The sequence below is a fragment of the Doryrhamphus excisus genome, chromosome 22 (assembly GCF_030265055.1).
Source record: "Doryrhamphus excisus isolate RoL2022-K1 chromosome 22, RoL_Dexc_1.0, whole genome shotgun sequence".
Lineage (NCBI taxonomy): Eukaryota > Metazoa > Chordata > Actinopteri > Syngnathiformes > Syngnathidae > Doryrhamphus > Doryrhamphus excisus.
In genome coordinates, this window is record NC_080487.1 from 7,865,042 (window position 1) to 7,885,407 (window position 20,366).

Sequence of the window (20,366 nt, forward strand, 5' to 3'; positions counted from 1 at the left end):
AAAAACAACTTCAATTTCTATTAAATCAATATAATATATCAATAATAATATCAATTTATGGCGGCATTGGTTATCCCTTATTTATAAATTGAATTTTGATATTTAAGCATGGAAAACTTGTTTTTTTTCAACATTATTAGAGGCCTCTAGACATGAAATAACACCCCTATAGTCACTTTTATACTCCTATTGTTCAGTCAGATTTGTCTTATTTGAGATTGATTTGATGAACGTGTGTTAATCAAATGACAATTATGATATGATGATACAAATTACGATGACTTGGTCAATACCCATCTGACATAACAATTATGATACTAGCCGGTTGTACAAAGTAAATAATTCGGGAATCAAATATCATTGTCACGACTATTTATATTACCGTATTTTCTGGACTATAAGTCGCACTTTATTTCATAGGTTGGCTGTTCCTGCGACTTATATATGAAAAAAAAATGTATGAAAAAAGTGTTTATGTTCTATAAACACTGGATACCTTTTCTGTTCATGTATATTTTTTGTGTAGCTGAATAACCATTGTGTTAGCATATCTTACACCTATTCAGCCTGTTCTCTATTCTTTTATTGTTAGAACTTGCCTTCCAAGAGGACGTAATGTCTGTTTTGGTCAAGTAGTTTGGAAAATAAATTACCTGCAAAAAATGCAACTTATACTCCAGTGCGACTTATGTATGTTTTTTTCTACTTAATTATGCATTTTTGGCCTTGTGCGACTTATACTCGCTTATAGTCCAGAAAATAGGGTATTTTACCAAGACTGGTGAGAACCCTGGTATGTAACAACTGTTGTTGTTCCTAAGTTACAACTGTGTGGTAATGAGGAGTAATTTGATGCTTCATTTAAAGTTGATCAACCTAATCTGAGCTCTTGTAAATTGTTGAAGTGTGAAATGAAACTCAAGAAAATCTAATGGAAGTCATATTGATAAAGCTTCATCTATGTTCTTCTCAGTCTTTGCCAAGTGCAGACGATAAGTCCAAAAGACCTTGACACATAATAAGAGAAATAAGACATATATAAAACTTATGCTTGAGTGTCTTCCTGTAATTCTTTTCCGATGTCTCTGATGGCTGGTTTGTTTTTGGATCATTTCTGCGTTTGGGGCATTAGGCCCTGTCGGCCATCGTAGTGCTCAGATATTCAGGTGTATAGTTTTACATATATACTTAGCTATCGGGACCAGACCATTTGAATTTGAATCAGCACCAAATTGTACACCTTCACACTGAAGACTGCCTTCCTGCTTGAATAAAAACACGTTTCATCTACGAGGATGAAGGAAAATGGCCTAGCTATCCCATCTAAATCGGTCAAAAAAAAATCACGAGTATCTAATTAAAGTTAATCTCCTTTGCAGAGGTAGCCTAGTGTTTTTTTCATCTTCATTCAAAACATTGCCTGCCTTCGTGTATGTAAAAATATCAAACTGGTCCTGAGTTTTCGTCCTTGATTGAATCAGTCAAAGTGTGTCACGCTCTATTCCAGACAGGGCACCACAGAAACTATAGAAGAAGAAGTGGGCGATGAGCGAGCTCAAGAGAAGGATGAGCCACACTTTCCTTGGAAATCCCAGGAGTTGGATGAACCGGAGGAGGAGAAGGGCGGAGCTTGCAGTCGAGGGGGCACCAAGGAGGAGGAGCAGGAAGACCAGAACAATGACGAGGAGATGCTTGGTGTAATTGAAGGACAGGAAGTACAGAACGAGGAAATAAATGTTCTCTGGGGGTCTTTTAGCCAAGGGGAAGGCTCCTCCCACAGACCGCAGGAAGTGGAATCTGTTGGCTCCTCCCAGGAGAAAGTCATCAGCGAGAGTGATGATGTCACGCATGAAGCCCAAGTGGGGACGTTCTGCCCTGGAGACACCGATGCCTCCAAGACGTCTGATGTCGAAGTGCCTCCCAGCTACAGCAAGGCGGTCAGCTTCGACCGACTGGAGGTCAGCGATGATGACAGCGATGTCGACAGGAGGCGGCAGCGCATGATGATGACCTCGGACAGTCGCTCGGACAGCAGGTCTGACATCATGCTGCCCTCCATGACCACTGAGCTGACCGCCAGTGAACTGCTGCTCAACAAGTAAGTCCCCTAAACACGAGAAACGCTTTTATATACAATGTGTACGATGTTTCTGGATGTGGTGGGTGACTGTGACATAGTGGACGACCGCAAACAATGCCCTGAGGAACACCACTTGCATGTGAGCATTCTCCCGCTCTCTGCCTCCCAGGATGTTTTATGACGAGGAGCTGGACCAATCAGAGAAGTTCTACAACAGCCAGCCGCTGGTGCTGCAACTGTGCTACGCCCTCTACAACATGTTGGTGGCGCACTCCGAGATGGTGTGCTACCTGGTCATCATCATCAACCACATGGTGTCGGCCAATTTTGCCACCCTGGTTCTGCCCGTCACCATCTTCCTGTGGGCAATGCTGTCAGTGCCGCGGCCCAGCAAGCGCTACTGGATGACCGCCATCGTCTACACTGAGGTAGTGTGGACTTGGAGACAAATACAACTTCCTGTCTACACTTTTTGACATTTCAGTCTGGGTTTAGAATTTGGTACTTTATACAATAAATGTATTAAATAAATTTCAATATTGTGAAATATTTCTAGTTAATGTGTATAAAATTCTAAGTATTGCTGTCAAATGTTATGCACTTTAAATGTAGAGTGTAGTAACTCCAATGATAATTAGCTACAGGTAACATTGAAGTACATTACGTACATTACATCGTCCCTTGCTGCATGGCAATTGGAATATCACTCCCTCACCCCCATCGCATGTTTTCAAAAAATAATTAATTACTGATGGCTGCTGCGTGGTTGAGTATGGCCTATTATTAGTCCAAAAATACTGAAAGACAAGTACACTGGTAAGTTATGAAACATGACGTTAGATTACATTTACCTTTTCACACTGCAGGAAATAAAGGTTCTCCTCTCATTCAGTGTGGAAGTGGTACATTTTAGGCTCTTTTATCCTTCTACTACATTTGAAACACTTATGTTTAGAATAAGTAGCTTGGAAAGGCTAACTAGTTAGCTTAATAGCTTGCTATGCTAGCGGTGGCCGACTGTTATGTCCCTTCAGTGATCCTGTAGGCTACACAGTGTGGTGTAAATAAAGAAAAATAGGAATGTAAAGGTGACTGTAGGGGTGTTATGCCATGCCTACAGGGCTCTAATGATGTTAATACCCATATTAAAAAAGTCATTAGCAGGTTTTCTATGCTCTCACTACGCAAATATTTTTTTATTAACTCATTGGTGAGGTGATGAAGCAACTGCGGAATAGACGACAGCATGTTTAGTGCAGTTTTAAGCCGTAATAACAGCCACAAAAGTGGCAGAAGTGCATTTATAGGAGCTCGGCATGCATCTTTGCCTTGTTCAAGAGCTCTGCAGCAACCAGGAAGTGATTGCCTTGCGGCCGTGTAGCGTTCAAGTCTGTAAATTGTTCATAGGTATGAACGTGAGTGTAAATGGTTGTTTGTCTATGTGCCACCAGTCCAGGGTGTAGCCCGCCTCCCGCCCAAAGTCAGCCAGCAGTGAGGACTAAGCGGCGTCTTTATCTTATCTTCCTTAGGTCACCATTGTCATCAAGTACTTCTTCCAGTTTGGTTTCTTCCCCTTCAACCAGAGCAAAATAGGCAAGGACAAACCCTACCACCCTCCCAACATCATCGGGGTGGAGAAGAAGGACGGTTACGTCCACTATGACCTGGTCCAGTTACTGGCACTCTTCTTCCACAGATCCATCCTCAAGGTATCTTATACCCAATGTTCCTTTTTTATTTCATCATCTTGCCATTGAACATCTCCTGGCCCCCACCCCCACAGTGCCATGGCCTGTGGGACGAGGACGATCCGAAGGAAAGGAAGGAGCAGTCCCGTCACAGCGAATCTGAAGACGAAGAGCGGGAAAAGGACGAGAGTGAGATTGAGTCGGAACCCGTCTCCATGCTGGTCCGTGAGAGACGTGGCTCCACTCAAACCTTGAGATCCATCAACTTCGGCACCTCCATAGACTCGGGGCATGTACAGCTGCACAACTCGCAGCAGCCCACCTACCAGCGCCGCCTGAGCTCCGGTGGAGCCTCGCACATCTCGCACAGATCCCTGCACTCCTCTGCTCGGTCCAAACGAGGTGAGGCCATCTTTGAAGGACCTATTCCCTTTATGCTGGAAGAACAATCAAATCTGAAAACTCAACACCTGACAATTGTCGCCACAGGAAGTACGGCCTCTCACAGCGACAGCCACAAAGACGGCAGTGAGGCCAGCGTCCATCAAAAGAGCAGGAAGCAGATGATCTTGGAGAAGCTGAAGGAGCAGTTCTTCAAGGCCAAAGCTTTCGCCGTAAAGAAGTACGGCGTAGCGCTGCGAGTCCGCAAACTAAAAATACAAGAACAGTCAACAAAGAACAGTTGGGTTGGGTTTGTGTTTGCAGGTTCATGGAGGTCTACGTGCCCATGAGGCAGTTCTTCTATGACCTCATTCATCCCGACTACAGTGCTGTGACTGACGTTTACGTGCTCATGTTCTTGGCCGACACGGTGGACTTCATCATCATCGTCTTTGGCTTCTGGGCCTTTGGCGTAAGTGTAGCCTGCTCAGAAAAAAAGATATCATTTGAAGGATATGACGTGAAATGACCAGCATCCTTCTCTTGTTTGTAGAAACACTCAGCGGCGGACATCACTTCTTCCCTGTCTGAGGATCAGGTGCCAGGACCCTTCTTAGTCATGGTCCTGATCCAGTTTGGCACCATGGTGGTGGACCGGGCCCTCTACCTGCGGAAGTCCGTCATGGGCAAGGTCATTTTCCAGGTCATCCTGGTCTTCGGCATCCACTTCTGGATGTTCTTCATCCTGCCGGGAATCACAGAGAAGTAAGGACGTGTTTGTAGCCGCCGCTCTTTTCCAAAGGTCGCTCATTCCATGGCTGCCCTCTTCCGTTTTGAAGGCGTTTCAACAAGAACAACGTGGCTCAGATGTGGTATTTTGTCAAGTGCATCTATTTTGGGCTGTCGGCCTATCAGATCCGCTGTGGCTATCCTACCCGCGTGCTGGGGAACTTTCTTACCAAGAGCTACAACTACGTCAACCTCTTCCTCTTCCAAGGGTAAGGCAAGAAAAAAAGTGCTTTATTCACAAGAGAAGCGGGTATCGAACCACCAACCTTCCAGTCTCTGGATGACTCTTTGTGTTCATATGATGTAACATATGCAACAACACTAACAATAAATAATCAATTCATGATTAATAATGGGCTGCACGGCGGATGAGTGGTTAGCACACAGGCCTCACAGCTCGGAGACCCGAGTTCAATTCCACCCTGGGCCATCTGTGTGCAGTTTGCATGTTCTCCTCGCGACTCCAAATTGTCCATAGGTACGAATGTGAGTGTGAATGGTTGTTTGTCTATATGTGCCCTGTGATTGGCTGGCCACCAGTCCAGGGTGTACCCAGACAGCTGGGACAGGCTCCAGCTCCCCCCCTGTAGAAAATGAATGAATGGCTAATGAATAATTGATCATGTGTTGTTTGCCAGGTTCCGACTCGTCCCATTCCTGACAGAGCTACGCGCCGTGATGGACTGGGTGTGGACGGACACGTCTCTGTCCCTGTCCAGCTGGATCTGCGTGGAGGACATCTACGCTCACATCTTCATCCTCAAATGCTGGCGGGAGTCTGAGAAGGTCTTTTTGTCTACTTTGAAAGTCCCGCCTGGTGAAAAGGCGATTTCAACTTTTCCTACCGTCTGTCCTCCTGCGGACAGCGGTATCCCCAGCCGCGCGGCCAGAAGAAGAAGAAGGTGGTGAAATATGGAATGGGCGGGATGATCGTGATGCTGCTGATCTGCATCGTCTGGTTCCCGCTGCTCTTCATGTCCCTCGTCAAGTCAGTCGCCGGCGTGGTCAACACCCCGCTGGACGTCTCCTTCGAGATCACGCTCGCCGGTTTTCAGGTGAGACAAGAAGACCTTTATGACGAAGCCTGGTGGTAATCGAGTCTTCATGAATGAATGAATGTCGTATTTTCACCACAGCCCATCTTCACCATGAGCGCTCAGCAAAAACAACTGCAGGAAGTCACAGAGGAGGAGTTTCAGACGTTTCTAAAATTGTACAATGATGACAACGTGAGTGTATTATTTGTCCTTCTCGTCCTCACTGAATCATTTTGTCCATGAACGATAATCAGATCCATTGTAAATTAATATATGCTACAGTGGCCCACAGGGACACCCAGCAACGTCCAAACTCTCCAAATGTTGACATGATCCAAAACCAAAAACACACTTAACACACACAATACATGCAAGAGAGGTTGGTGGAATAAAACCCAAGTTAGCCAGACTACCAGGGGTGCCAGACCTGAGAAATGTCCGTCTTTAAAGAGGAACTGCCCATGATTCCCTTTTCTGTGCATTATAACACAGGAAAATGGTTAATATGAGCTCGCTAACAATGCTGTCATTGGGATACACTATTACTATACTACTTTGACTATGAATCCCGTTGCATGGTTTGATATCCATGCTGAGATCATGCATTACGTACACTGGTGCTAACATGTAATAGTTGCAGTATTTTGCTGATTAAAAACACTACCCAAACTTCTTTCCTCTGCACATTGATACACATATTTTCTGGACTATAAGTCGCTCCGGATTATAAGTCGCACAAGGCAAAAAATGCATAATTGGGTAGAAAAAAACATACATAAGTCGCACTGGAGTATACGTTGCATTTTTTGCGGGCAATTTATTTTCCAAACTACTTGACCAAAACAGACATTACGTCCTCTTGGAAGGCAAGTTCTAACAATAAAAGAATAGAGAACAGGCTGAATAGGTGTAAGATATGCTAACACAATGGTTATTCAGCTACACAAAAAATAAACATGAACAGAAAAGGTGTCCAGTGTTTATGGAACATGTAAGATTTTAAGTTGGAAAAAAATGGCCTCTTACTCGCCCGGGATAGCCATAGCAGCTGAAATGCACACCAGATATGGGCTTGAGAGCTCTTCAAGTTTATTTCGCCAGACCATGCAACAGTATTTCCCCCAGCACACACAACAGGCCTCTCCCAAACAATTCACCCGGCCCCTTTTACCCGTGAAGGGCCAACCATAGTTCCCAATGAGAGAGTGAGGCAATACGTCTAAAAGGTACCCTATTTACATTTATAACACCCTTCTTTTAGGTTACAAAAGTCTTCCAATAGTCCCCCACTGAAGTTTCACTTCCTGTATACATTTAAGCACTCTATTACACATAACAACTTAGATTACCGATCTACCACCAAGTTAATCCCCCCCTCCTCCAGGTGACACTTGGGAGAGTCCAATCAAGGCGATCAGCCTCTGGCCTGCACTCATATGGGCGCGCCTCCATGTTTGTGCCCCGACCAATCACCTCAAAAAAAAGGAGAAACTGATGAGAAATTAGGAACAAAACCAATGACTTGTAAATGAAAAACTAACTAACTAAAGTGGCAATTAAACAACTTAAATGGCAAACAAATATAATCAAAGTACTAACCAGAATATATGTAAATAACAAAAGCCAACTATATACACAAATGGAAACCTGACAGTGTGTAGGTGGGGCATACACCTGATCAGTGAGGGAGGATTGGCAGCTCCCTCACAAAACATAAACACTTTTTTCATTTATAAGTCACTCTGGAGTATAAGTCGCAGGAACAGCCAACCTATGAAAAAAAAGTGTTACTTATAGTCCGGAAAATACGGTAGTTATGCTAGCTCTGTCAACAACAAAAACAGCAGCGACAACACTTACAATGTCCGCTCCCCTTGGGATGGCTGTGTCTTCCAGCACAAGTCCAGTCCTCAGGTTAAAAAATGCTGATGGAAAACAAGCATCTTGTTGAGTCGTTGTAGCCAAATTTAAAGCCAGGTATCCACTCTTCTGTCTGTGAATGATGCTGAGAGTAGCAGTCAGCGAGGCGTTGTGATAGTTAGTGTCATCATCAAAATAGGGCAAGATACTGCAACTATTACATGCTATCGTCAGTGTACGTGTATGATCACAGCATGTACTGTTTATCAAATGATACAATTATACTTTTTTTTTCATAGTCATAGTCAAAATAGGTGTATCCCAATGACAGCATTGTAGGCTAGCTCATATTAACTAGTTTTCTTGTGTTATAATGCACAGAAAAGGGAAATAAATATGGGTTCACTTGTAAAATAATAAATATGTTTCACTTTGGGATTGGGAATGATGGGTAAAATTCCAAAAAACGTGCAGTTCCCCTTTAAAGACATGAAGTTGGTGACATGTAAATATTTTTATTTCTTTATCTTTCTTGAACACTTCCTGCTAGCCTGGGCAGCCTGGATCAACTTCCTGGTAGTTTGGTTAACTTCCTGCGTAGTTCTGTGATTTATATCATGCAGTTGTTGTTTTCTTTAGGGGTTTGTGTGTTTTGTTTTTTTTTTGGTATTTGCAGCATTTTTCTTTTGCATTTGTTTTGAATCCTGCATCATTTACATTTTTTTGTTTTTTTAATCAATCTTTTCATTATTAAGGGAAAAAAAATAGTGTGAAAAAGTGATTGCCTTCCTAGAAAGAAGGTAATTGATTGATTGGTAATCTATCAGTCTGGAAATGGTTAAAAAGTAATTTCTAAAGCTATGCGGCTCCAGCAAACCACAGTGAGAGCCATTATTCATAAATGGCGAAAAAGAGCTTTGAGTTGAAAATGGTCCCCAGTTGTCTAATCATTTGTTACTGCATCTGACTTATTTGCACCACTAGGAGGCGCTGCAGTGGCTGGAGGGCTATACGCCAGGCGACCTGATCATCGCCGAGCTCAAAGGCAGCTCCAACTCCCTGTGGACCATCAGCCCTCCCAGCAGGAACACCCTCATTGACATGCTGGACATGGACGAGGACTTCCTCATCACAGTGTCCTGGTCCGTGCAACGGTACGCCAGCTGCTTTCTTTCCATCCCTGCTGGTGAAAACACGAGAGGATGAGGTGGGAGTGCCTTTTCTTTCTTTTTCTTTGTTTTTTTTATAGAAACCTCACTCTGGGCGCCAAGGCTGAGGTAGCATCCGGCAAACATGTGACCAAGCTGGACGAGGACACAAAGAAGAAGCTGATATTGCTGCTCAATGGAACCAACAGTAATTCACACGTGTGAGCATAACAGTCCTGGTGTGTGCTATAGATCTAGAGCACAGAGACTCACAGTGACGGCTTGTCCTTATCTCCCGTGAACCTGCAGGACGCTCAGCAACATCTTCCCTCGTTACATAAGAGCGCCCAGCGACTCGGATGCTAAACCTGTGGAGCAGCTTCATAAAGGTACACTAAGAAGGGCTTATGGGCTTATGCTACCCCAGCCTAGCCTACCCCAGCTTATCCTATCCTAGCTACACCCTGGACTGGTGGCCAGCCAATCACAGGGCACATATAGACAAACAACCATTCACACTCACATTCATATGGACAATTTGGAGTGGCCAATTAACCTAGCATGTTTTTGGAATGTGGGAGGAAACCGGAGTACCCGGAGAAAACCCACGCAGAGGGTGGAATTTAATTCGGGTCTCCTGGCTGTGAGGCTTGGGTGCTAACCAGTATCCACCGTGCAGACCACACCTGAAACATTTAAGAAGCAAATCCAAGGAGAACGGTGACTGACGTCCAACAACCCTTTTGAAAAATCCAATATGCATATATTCTGGTTTAAAAAAACCCAAATATTATCACAGGGCACTATAGACAAACAACCATTCACACTCACATTCATACCTATGGACAATTTGGAGTCGCCAATTAACCTAGCATGTTTTTGGAATGTGGGAGGAAACCGGAGTACCCGGAGAAAACCCACGCATGCACGGGGAGAACATGCAAACTCCACACAGAGATGCCAGAACAGAGAATCAAACCCAGGTCTTCTCCATCTCATGACTGTGTGGCCTACATGCTAACCACTCGCTCACCGTGCGGCCTGCAATGTTTTTATTTCTCAATATTCCAACTTTTAATAAATACAATTTTTACAAAATCTTTTCTCATGATTAGATACAAACTTTTTTTTAAATATTATAACACTAGTATTCTAATATTTTAACTTTTAAAAGTACTGCTCTTTTTTCATCATTTATTCTGTTTTTTCCTAATAGTTTTTTGTTTAATTAATTTACAATGCGCTGAGGGGCAATTAAAAAAATAATCAAAATATGTACCACAAATGGCCCCCAGATGTACTTTGAACATCCCTGCCTCTCACACTTATTTGACAGATTTAATATTCAGTTTACACATAAAGAATGCAGTATCCAGTATTGTACTTCCACAACATCCTGTCTTGTTAAAGCATCTTCTTGCTGGAAAATGCTGTCTGTTTTGAATGATTTTTGTATTTATTTTCAATTTGTAAAGCATGTGGGTGACACCTTATCTTAGAAATGAAAGACAAGGGTCTTCTTCAGCAAGCATAAGTAAATGGCGGTACCAGTACCAGCACCAGTACCAGTACCAGTATATAATGGCTGTTGTATGTGCGTCCGCCAGACAACAAGATGTTGAACATCAGCCTGAGCTTGAGGCAAGTCCAGACGGAACAGCGGCAGCTGCAGGAGTGGTGGATCGTCAACCAGACGGAAAACGGTCCCATCGACAAGAAGAGTCAGAGCTGCGACGCCTGTCTGGAGTTGTACGTGTTCAGCGATCAAGTCAGCCCACCCAGTCTGGGCTTCCTGGCGGGATACGGGTAAGACGTACAAAGCAACATCGTCCAACATTGGCCTGCAGATGGCCGAACTTACCGCATGCTAAAGGTCGTACTCAAGTTCTGGGAAAGGTCAGAATTTTGTCATCTTGCTGCTTCACGGTCCATTTCTTTATTTTATTTCTCTGGCTCCCACTGGAGGACAGAGGCAGCATTGCATCACCCTGCTAACAATAACCAATGAAATGGGATTAAGTTAAAACAAACTTGTTATTTTAAACTTGTATCGGTATATGTGCCTTGTATATTTCTTACCTAGCTTTTTGACACCTTGAGTCAGGCTGTGTTCGAAACCGCAAACTTACCTGCTACTCGTACTAAATGTGTCTACACTGGCAGTATGCGATTTTTGAGTATGCGAGAACTTCCCGGATGCATACTGCATTCACCAGAAATGTTGAGTATGTGTCGTCGGCTTACTACTCATACCCAAATTACCCAGGATGCAATGCGACGTGATGTTACTGTGAAAAAAAAAAAATATTGGCTGAACACTGAGTAGCAGGAGGGACCAAACTGCGGTGTCGAGCAGGATATATTGCGAGTTGGTTCGCTTCTTGTTTTCAAAGTAAAAGCAGTGATTTATCACTATGGGGGTTTTTTGTATGAGAAAAGTAAGGGGGTATGAATGTGAGTGTGAATGGTTGTTTGTCTATATGTGCCCTGTGATTGGCTGGGCACCAGCCCAGTGTGTATCCCGCCTCAGCTGGGATAGCTGGGATAAGACAGCTGGGATAGGCTCCAGCACCCCCCGCGACCCTGGTGAGGATAAGCGGTAGAAAATGAATGAATGAATGAAAAGTAAGCGGTGTTTTATTTTGTGAAAATAATCAGAAGTGCGTTGCTCACTAGCTAGATAAAATTTTGCCGAATTCGTCCGAACTAAATTGTAAACGATTGGCATTTGGACAAATAAATGGCACACTCGGGATTGTAACGGCCACTTTCTCGCCTGATTAAAAAAAAAAAATCTGAAAGTGATGTATTTAAAGAATTTAGAGCTAAAGTAGAGCCTGTCGATTTCGCCTCGGGTAGGAGCGCAATGCATTGTGGGTTACCATGTAGTACGCTGTAGTGTAAACGCATACTGTCTGATGGATTGGGTATGCGGTATGGAGTGTGGATAGTATGGGCATGGAAGTCTGTAGAGTTAGTATGCGGTTTCGAACATGGCCTCAGATTGTTATATTGAATAACAACATACTGCACGACACGTTGCACGACATATTTCCAGTTGGTCGACAAGCTCACTTATGATTCATGGTTGGCTTTTGTTCCCTCGCTGACTCCAGACCAGCACAAGATTTAAACAATTAGTAGTCGTTGTGAAGTAAAGGAGATGTTATGAGATTCGAACATAGCCATTAGTTAGCCGCACCGCTGCAAAAATGTTGCTATAATGGCGATAATGGCGGTGTTGTTTTAGATGCAAAGTGGAAATACAGGTAGCAGTGATATCATTATAAAGAACTGACTTCCTGCCCCCTCCCCCCTCCCTCCCGTCCAGCATCATGGGCCTGTACGCCTCGGTGGTCCTGGTCATCGGCAAGTTTGTGCGCGAGTTCTTCAGCGGCATCTCCCACACCATCATGTTCGAGGAGCTACCCAACGTGGACCGCATCCTCAAGCTGTGCACCGACATCTTCCTGGTGCGGGAGACAGGCGAGCTGGACCTGGAGGAGGACATGTACGCCAAGCTCATCTTCCTGTACCGCTCGCCGGAGACCATGATCAAGTGGACACGGGAGAAGACCCAGTGAAGCGAGGACCTTTTTTGTTAATTGAACATGTGGGGGCGTGTCACAGCGCCGTTTTTTTGTCACCCACGTGGAGCACAAATCTGCTGGTGCTGGATGAAAGACTTTTCCTAACATGAAGATGATGCTTTTGTACAGCTCATTTCCTGCGCAACAGTCTGCTGTGTTTTTCTACGTGGACAAGAAGGACATCCAAAGAGATTCCCACCTTTTTAAAGCACAAATGTCTTCTCCAACTGGAACGCTTGCAAGACGGGACAGGGAATTCTTTTTGGTTTCAGTTGGGAGAGCCACTTGTCATTCGTCACGGCTTCTTCGGTGTCTTCACTTTCTCAGGAAGTGCTCTTGTCACACGTGGCGTATTCCTTGTACGACGTCACCACACGGGGTGAGGACCAGAAACTCACAAGGACTCTTGATGAAACGGCATGCCATGAAACGAGACAAACTTCCCGTGCCTTCACCTGGCCAATCATCTTGGAGTTTCCCAATCGGGGTAATGTGCGTGGAACAGGTGAACCTGAAGGGAAAAAGGGCTGAATGGTTCCGACTATGCATTAGATCACATTGTAGCATGAGAGAAACGCTTCATTATTACTAATACTTATTGATAAGATTATTGGGAAGACATGGAGGTCAAAAGTGTTTGTTAAGGCTATCATGGCGGGCAAGATGAATAAAACGAATGGAACGCTGCCTTATTTGGTTTGTGTTTGCCGTCATTCCCAGCATTCCACAATGTGAGTCCCAGTCTTCAAAAATACACAGTGGTCGAGTGGTTAGCGCGCAGGCGTTTAATTCACACATTTAATTCACGCGTTTAAAACACGCGTTTAATTCCACCCTCGGCCATCTTTGTGTGGAGTTTGCATGTTCTCCCTGTGCATGCATGGGTTTTTTCCCGGGTACTCCTCCCACATTTCAAAAACATGCTAGGTTAATTAATTGATTAATTAATTAATTGGCGACTCCAAATTGTCCATAGGTATGAATGTGTGAATGGTTGTTTGTCTATATGTGCCCTGTGATTGGCTGGCCACCAGGGTGTACCCTGCCTCTAGCCCGAAGACAGCTGGGATAGGCGCCAGCACCCCCTCTGCGGTAGAAAATGATTGTCACACAGCTTGACTCTCCACAACAAGTTCTAAATGCTGGTGTTGCTGTACTTACATAAGCTGAGGGCAGAGGGGCGTGCGTGCAAAATGACTTATTTGCCGCATGTGTCAGGCATAAACCAAGCTAAACCCCACTCACACGGCCAGCAAAGGCCAGCATTCTTAAATGCAAATTTTTCTGCCTTTTGTATGAAGTTGTGGACTCCTATAGAGCAGCTACACATAATAACCCACACAGAAAGCTTTCTAGTTCTTCCAGAATCTACACCTATTCAGCTGTATTTCTTTGGATTTTCTGGAGTTCAAGTATCTCAGGGTCTTGTTTACAAGTGAGGGAAAGTAGGACCATGAGGTTGATGGGCGAATCAGCGTGGCGTCACTGTACCGGCCCTGTATTGAGATTGCGTATACAAGTGGCTAAATGAGTTTCCTCTGTGGGGTAGCTAGACTCGCCCTAAGAGAGAGGGTGAGGGGCATCTAGCCCGGCTGGGAGAAGGCCCCGGGGCACCTAGGACACGCTGGAGGGATTATGTCTCACAGCTGGCCTGGGAACGCCTTGGTGTCCTCCCGGTGGAGCTGGAGGAGGTGGCTAGGGACCGGGAAGTCTGGGTTTGGTATGGAATGGAAAAAATGATTTTAAACAGGGTAGATTTCCACTTTCATGCCTAGAGGACTTGTTAGGAAGTGTATTTATGAAATATTCAATTTATCAATTAACCCTAGCAAACAATGTATGACTATCTCCCCCTTTCATGTTTTGGCTAAAAAAACTGTCAGTAATGTTAAAACAATGCTAGTCGAAGTCAAATGGGTTAAAAAGGAAAACAAACAGTAAATTGGCTTTTAAGACTAGAGTAAAATAAATCCCACACATTGAAAGTATTTATTATTGATGTGCAAACATATACATCAGATATACTTTTTTTTTTTGGGGGGGGGGTCAACAAGATATACTTGGGTGAGAGGACAAACTCTTTAATGAACCTTTCCAGCTGTGTTGCTTTGAAGAGCAGTCAACACATCTTCCACCATCTAACAGGAGGTAGACACCCAGGAAGTAAGTCTACTAATCATGTCTACAAGCTCAGGTCTTCTTTTATTTGCATTAATGCTGAAGCTGGACGACACGTCTTGTCCAGCTCGTCAAATCATGCATTGAATGCATCTCGTCTCTGTCCTAATACTGATTCAATCCATCACTCAATCACTACATACTGATTGTTTTCAATTCATTTTTAGACACACAAATAAAAATGTAAACACAAGTCACCAGAAATGATACACATTCGTACCCCAAATGAAAACTTTACAACTGATTTACCTGCAACACCTACAGCAAATGTTTACTTCTTTTTTACAGTAAATAAGCTTCTTATAAGCTTTGTCTATTTTTATGCACAGATTTAGGTTTTTATCATGAGGGAAGGAGGAGGAGGGGAGGGGGCGCACAAGGTGGCTAACAAAGCCCCCCCTCGTACTCATCGTCATCGTCTGCAGCAGCAGGCGCCCCGCCAGCACCACCTGGTGGAGCCACAGCAGCCTTCTTCTTCTTGCCCCCACCCCCAGGGACCCTCAGGGAGATGGCCAGTTTGGCGTACTGCCACACAAAAGCAACAGTTAGATTTCACCGTGACATAAATATTTATTTTCACAGCATTTGGACATTTATCTGAATTTATTCATAATGAGAAATTCAACTATTACACATTATCATTGGTGTATGTGTTAATGCATGATCACAGCATGGATATCAAACCATGTAACGTTGGTAGTTTTTGCGGATAATGGCTCTCACTGTGGTTTGCTGGAGTCCCAATGCTTTAGAAATGGCTTTAAACATTTCCGCACTGATAAGTCTCGAGTACTTTTCTTCTGATGGGGAGCAACCGTGGGGCACTTTTTTTTCAAAACAGCATTTTTTGTTCAGTCGTGTTGTCGTTGATTAATATTAATAAAATGTGATGCTCGGAAACATTTAAGTATGACAAATATGTAAACAAAATGACAAAATACTTACATCGTTGTCCATGTACTTGAGCAGTGGCGAGTTGCACACGCGGTACACCTGATCTTCATCCTGCTCGTCATAGCCCTGCAGCAGCGTCTCCATGGCGACGCAGTCCTCGCTGCCGCTATAGCCCGGCAGGCTGGCAGAAGGTGAAATGGTTAAACACGGAGCAGAGGTCCAATGATGGCGTTTTAACATCTCACCAACCTGTAACTCTCCCTGACACACTTGTCAGCCGCCACGTAGTCGCCTCTGTGGAGGTGTATCAGCACCTGAGCTGTGGTTTTCTACACAAACATGAACACTTGGTGTTACCTCCGACAACCAGGCGCAACTTACTCACTCCCATTTCTTCTTTTTGCATTTTGAAGCTCGACTTAGAACCTCCATAAAGGGGGCCTATGATGCTTTTTCTACTTTTCTGACCCATAAATGTAGTTAGAATGTCGTATTCTGGTGTGAAACCAGGGGTGGGCAAACCTTTTGATTCACAGGCCGCATTGATTTAACAAAATTGATGGGGGGGCCAGACTATATATTTTACACGTATAATTCTAACAGTCCACCTGGAATTATTGTGCTTGTGTCCCTTCTTTCAGGAGCACTTTGTAAACAGCAGACCACATTAAATAACCAAATTGATTAAACAGCTACTTCAACCATCAAATGGTGGGCTCAAGCCATGTTGCCAGGTTGTATGTTAAGTTTCTATGAAATACTTTGGAAAGAACAGGCGGGCCGTATTTGAACACTTAGCGGGCCGGATGTGGCCCCCAGGCCGTAGTTTGCCCACCCCTGTGTTAAACCATGCCAGAGTTTCAGATAGCCTTTTCCCACCACAATCGGTGGATCGACCCAAGTTTGGTTTTTTTTTGTAGTCCCGTAAAAAACGTGTATTAACCAGATTTCGACTACCGATGTCGTGTCAAGACGTGGACCTATGTTACTACTCTTTTGAGTTCATACACGGCAAGTCAGGCAGGGGTCTCCACCCAGTTCAAGCTAGCTCCTAACCACTCCCAACTATCTCTTCAATGGATTTATACATTTTCATCAACTCCTATACCCACAAAATTAGAACGTGAGCTTCAGCAGTAGTCTGGAAGTCCTCGGGAGCGTTTGCGAGTGGGACCAATCCCGGCAACGCGTGTCTGCCTGGAGGCTAGCCATGGGTGGAATAAATTAAAAACATGCCGTTTTGGAAATAATACACTTGGAATAGGTGTATATTCTGGAAGATCTAGAAAGCTTGGTTATTGTGTGTAGCTGCTCTACAGGAGCCCACAACTCAATAGAAAGGGCTGAAAATGGGCATAATAGGTCTCCTTTAAGACCCAACAGTGCAAAATGGAGTTCATCAGGAGTGTAAAGGTGACTGTAGGGCTCCGCCAATGATGATAAGCGTATTCATAAAGCCATAAACAAGTTTTCTATGTTCGAATTACTAAATTATTCAGTTTGTAAATGAGGAATCCGACTTTGCGGAAACTCTGTAGAGTTTCTAGAATCAATTAACCATGATAAACAAGGGATTACAGCATATATTAAAATAAATAAAATAAATTTGTAATTAAATTGTATGTTGTTTTTCTATTTCCATAAAATTATTAAAAGCTTTAGGATGACTCTGGAACTCATTATTTTGAATTTCTATTATTTCCTGAAAACTGTAAATCCAAATAAATCATCTTTAAATGTGATTTGATTTGTATTTTTTGTGTTTTTGAGTCCTGTTGTGGTTGTGATGCCAGATGTCCCAGATATTTAAAAAACAAATAATAATATTACAAATATAATAATACTTTGAGTCAAAATCTCACCTTGAAGCACATTGGAAAGTTCTCAATCTCCTTGTACATGTTCTTCTCTTTCTGGAGAGCAACTGCCGCCTCATCCAGCCTGCTCACACACACACACACACACACAAACACACACACAGTTACTTAACAACTTAGTTACTTAACCTCTACTTTATTCCCTTTACCTTTTTAACCTCACCAGCAGCCGGGAGGCTTTTCCCAGCAGCTCCACAGCCTGACGCAAACGGTCCTCATTCTAAACGGCAAACAAACGTCCATCAAGATGAGCCCCAAAACAATCAAGCAGACTTGGAGGCTAGCTGTTACCTCAAAAACGCCAGCAGCTTTCTGATACAAATCCACTGCTTTCTCCAGGTTCAGCGGCTCAATCAGTCTGTAGCACACAAGCAGAAAGATACAGACAACATTAACGTATCAAAGGACGCTGATTACGACCTCTGACCCACCGCCAGCTAGATAAGCCTGTCCGCTGTATAAGCACGCTGCTTTGTCAACATGGAAATGAGACTTCACAAAGGATTGTAAAACAACATATTTGGCTGACAGGAAGTGGTGGCATCCTCTGCTGCAGAGATCGTACCCAAAGGTAAACAATCACTACGTTTACATGTTACAGTCAATATTCCGCTTTCTGAAACATTCGGAATAACCCGTTGACACGCCTGAGATAAACAGGGTTATTCCTGTATACATGAGAACTGGAAACAAAATAAATTCTTCCTGTCTACAAAAACGCCAACGAGGCGTACAATCAACAACCTGGGACCGGTAGTTCAAATTCAATACTTCCTGTCAAAAGACCCAAGATTCCTTTCAAATGGAACATGGAACACAAATCAATAATCCTTTCGATGGGGATATCCTAATGGCCGTATACATGACCCAATAGTCAGGTTAGAAAAGGAGTAACCCAGGGGTAATTTGGGTTTTTAAAAACCAGAATATACGCATATTGGATTTTTCAAAAGGGTTATTGGACGTCAGTCACCGTTCTCCTTGGATTTGCTTCTTAAATGTTTCAGGTGTGGTCTGCACGGTGGATACTGGTTAGCACCCAGGCCTCACAGCTAGGAGACCCAAATTAAATTCCACCCTCTGAGTTTGCATGTCCATGCGTGGGTTTTCTCCAGGTACTCCGGTTTCCTCCCACATTCCAAAAACATGCTAGGTTAATTGGCGACTCCAAATTGTCCATAGGTATGAATGTGAGTGTGAATGGTTGTTTGTCTATATGTGCCCTGTGATTGGCTGGCCACCAGTCCAGGATGTACCCCGCCTCTCGTCTGAAGACAGCTGGGATAGGCTCCAGCACCCCCCACGACCCCCGTGAGGATAAGCGGTAGACAATGAATGAATGTTTCAGGTCTGTTGCACTCAACGGAGTGTAAATAGATAATAAACACTCGATGATGAAGGGTGCGGACAAGACTGAACATCTGTGTGTTTTCATTTGTAAGTTTGATCAAATGTAGAATTATTACAACTTCTCCTTGAATATCAACATGGATGCGGCTGTTCAAAAAGAACCACACATTACTCGCCGACAGCGACCATGGCAACACCAAGGTAAGTTGGACTGTAGGGATTAATAGGAGCTTCAAAACACTTCCATTTATGATGGATGTTGTGATGTATGACAAAAATTACACAATAGCACTTCCTGGACACATACATGGGTCATTAGACATGTTCCCAGTAGTACTTACCAAAAGCACTCTTATTCCTGTAAGTTAACAGACTGTTAACTCAAGGCAAACACACTATTGTGATAAAATACTACTATACAGGACATTTATTATTACGCAATACTGACTTTCCGGCACGGTCCAGAGCCATGGCGGCGGTGTCGGGTGTCCCGTTCTCCATGTACATCATGCACGCCTTCTCAATGTACTGTATGGCCTCCGGCATCTTCTTCTGCTCCTGTTGTTGGGATGCAAACAGCAGACGTCACCCTGGCTGCTGCACAAGTTCGATGCTGAACACCTCACCTTCATCATCATGCCTGCTTGCTCAATAGCCCTAAGGAAGAGAAAGGCCAAAGTGGAAAAAATGCCCCCACATGTATGGCAATGAGCTTTTAGAAGCAGACACTTACTTGGCAGCGTGGAAAAGCCTGCAGGGAAGTTAAGGAACGAACCCAAACAAAGAATGGGAAATTATTAATGGAGATTACTGAAGAAGGAGATGGCTGATGAAGGATACGTTTTGTTTTCCGTGTGATATTCTGCCTCCTTCAGGTAAGCATCCTTGGCTTGCTCGTACTGCTTGGCGTTCTTGAAGCACACAGCTGGATAATAAATAATAAACGGTATTATAGCAGACAGAATCAAAGATGAATTCTGTGTTCACCTGCTTTGGCGTATTCCGAGGCAGCGCTGTCAAAATCCGGCTTCCACTTTGTCAGGCTTGTTTTTAAGCTATAATAACGAAAGACGTCTGTGGTGAATTGCCAAGTAGCAAAATCAATAAAGACGTATTCGTTCATTTAATGCCACCAGAGTGTCGCATAAAGCCATGACAATGGCCTTTTAGCTCAGGCTAGCTGGCATCTTTAAACTGAGGCAAATATGTGTCCTGACACTTACCATTTCTCGGCTTTGGCTATGTGTTCGTGGGCTTCGTTTATTTTCTGAGCAGCCATGCTGGCATTAGAATCCAAAGGTTGTGTGAAGGACCGGGGATGCTGCTTTAGGAGGAAAGTGGACGCTCCAGCTGGCTGGTCGATGATGTTTGGATTTGCACAGTTGTGACGTCACCTCCTGTCGCAACCAACGGGTGCCGCCGAGGGACAAAAATGACCGCTGCGCAGAGATAGTCAAATCAGCAGACTTCCTGGATTAAACTGCTCAAAATGAG

General features: G+C 43.9%; 2 protein-coding genes across 3 annotated transcripts in view; one reads left to right on the forward strand and one right to left on the reverse strand.

Moving 5' to 3' along the window:
• LOC131109247 (piezo-type mechanosensitive ion channel component 2) overlaps window positions 1-14,607 on the forward strand; it is a 69,375-nt gene extending 54,768 nt beyond the window's left edge. Inside the window, exons 39-54 of one of the 2 annotated variants that reach the window (XM_058060993.1) lie at window positions 1,508-2,098; window positions 2,250-2,508; window positions 3,610-3,789; window positions 3,864-4,170; window positions 4,258-4,390; window positions 4,474-4,621; window positions 4,703-4,914; window positions 4,989-5,147; window positions 5,577-5,724; window positions 5,805-5,993; window positions 6,075-6,167; window positions 8,820-8,989; window positions 9,085-9,204; window positions 9,293-9,372; window positions 10,591-10,789; window positions 12,315-14,607. In XM_058060993.1, the coding sequence (XP_057916976.1) occupies window positions 1,508-2,098; window positions 2,250-2,508; window positions 3,610-3,789; window positions 3,864-4,170; window positions 4,258-4,390; window positions 4,474-4,621; window positions 4,703-4,914; window positions 4,989-5,147; window positions 5,577-5,724; window positions 5,805-5,993; window positions 6,075-6,167; window positions 8,820-8,989; window positions 9,085-9,204; window positions 9,293-9,372; window positions 10,591-10,789; window positions 12,315-12,567 (3,241 nt within the window). In that variant the 3' untranslated portion in view covers window positions 12,568-14,607. The remainder of the gene's footprint in view (window positions 1-1,507; window positions 2,099-2,249; window positions 2,509-3,609; window positions 3,790-3,863; window positions 4,171-4,257; window positions 4,391-4,473; window positions 4,622-4,702; window positions 4,915-4,988; window positions 5,148-5,576; window positions 5,725-5,804; window positions 5,994-6,074; window positions 6,168-8,819; window positions 8,990-9,084; window positions 9,205-9,292; window positions 9,373-10,590; window positions 10,790-12,314) is intronic. The other variant, XM_058060995.1, reaches the window with a different exon arrangement.
• napgb (N-ethylmaleimide-sensitive factor attachment protein, gamma b) lies at window positions 14,544-20,283 on the reverse strand. Its single transcript, XM_058060996.1, has 12 exons — window positions 20,096-20,283; window positions 19,860-19,927; window positions 19,713-19,797; window positions 19,606-19,623; window positions 19,499-19,529; window positions 19,321-19,430; window positions 17,814-17,880; window positions 17,672-17,742; window positions 17,508-17,586; window positions 15,895-15,974; window positions 15,697-15,826; window positions 14,544-15,276 (listed from the first exon to the last, which is right to left on the reverse strand). The coding sequence occupies exons 1-12, from the start codon at window positions 20,149-20,151 to the stop codon at window positions 15,136-15,138; spliced, it is 936 nt and encodes a 311-aa protein (XP_057916979.1). The 5' UTR covers window positions 20,152-20,283; the 3' UTR covers window positions 14,544-15,135.
• Window positions 20,284-20,366: the final 83 nt, after the last annotated feature.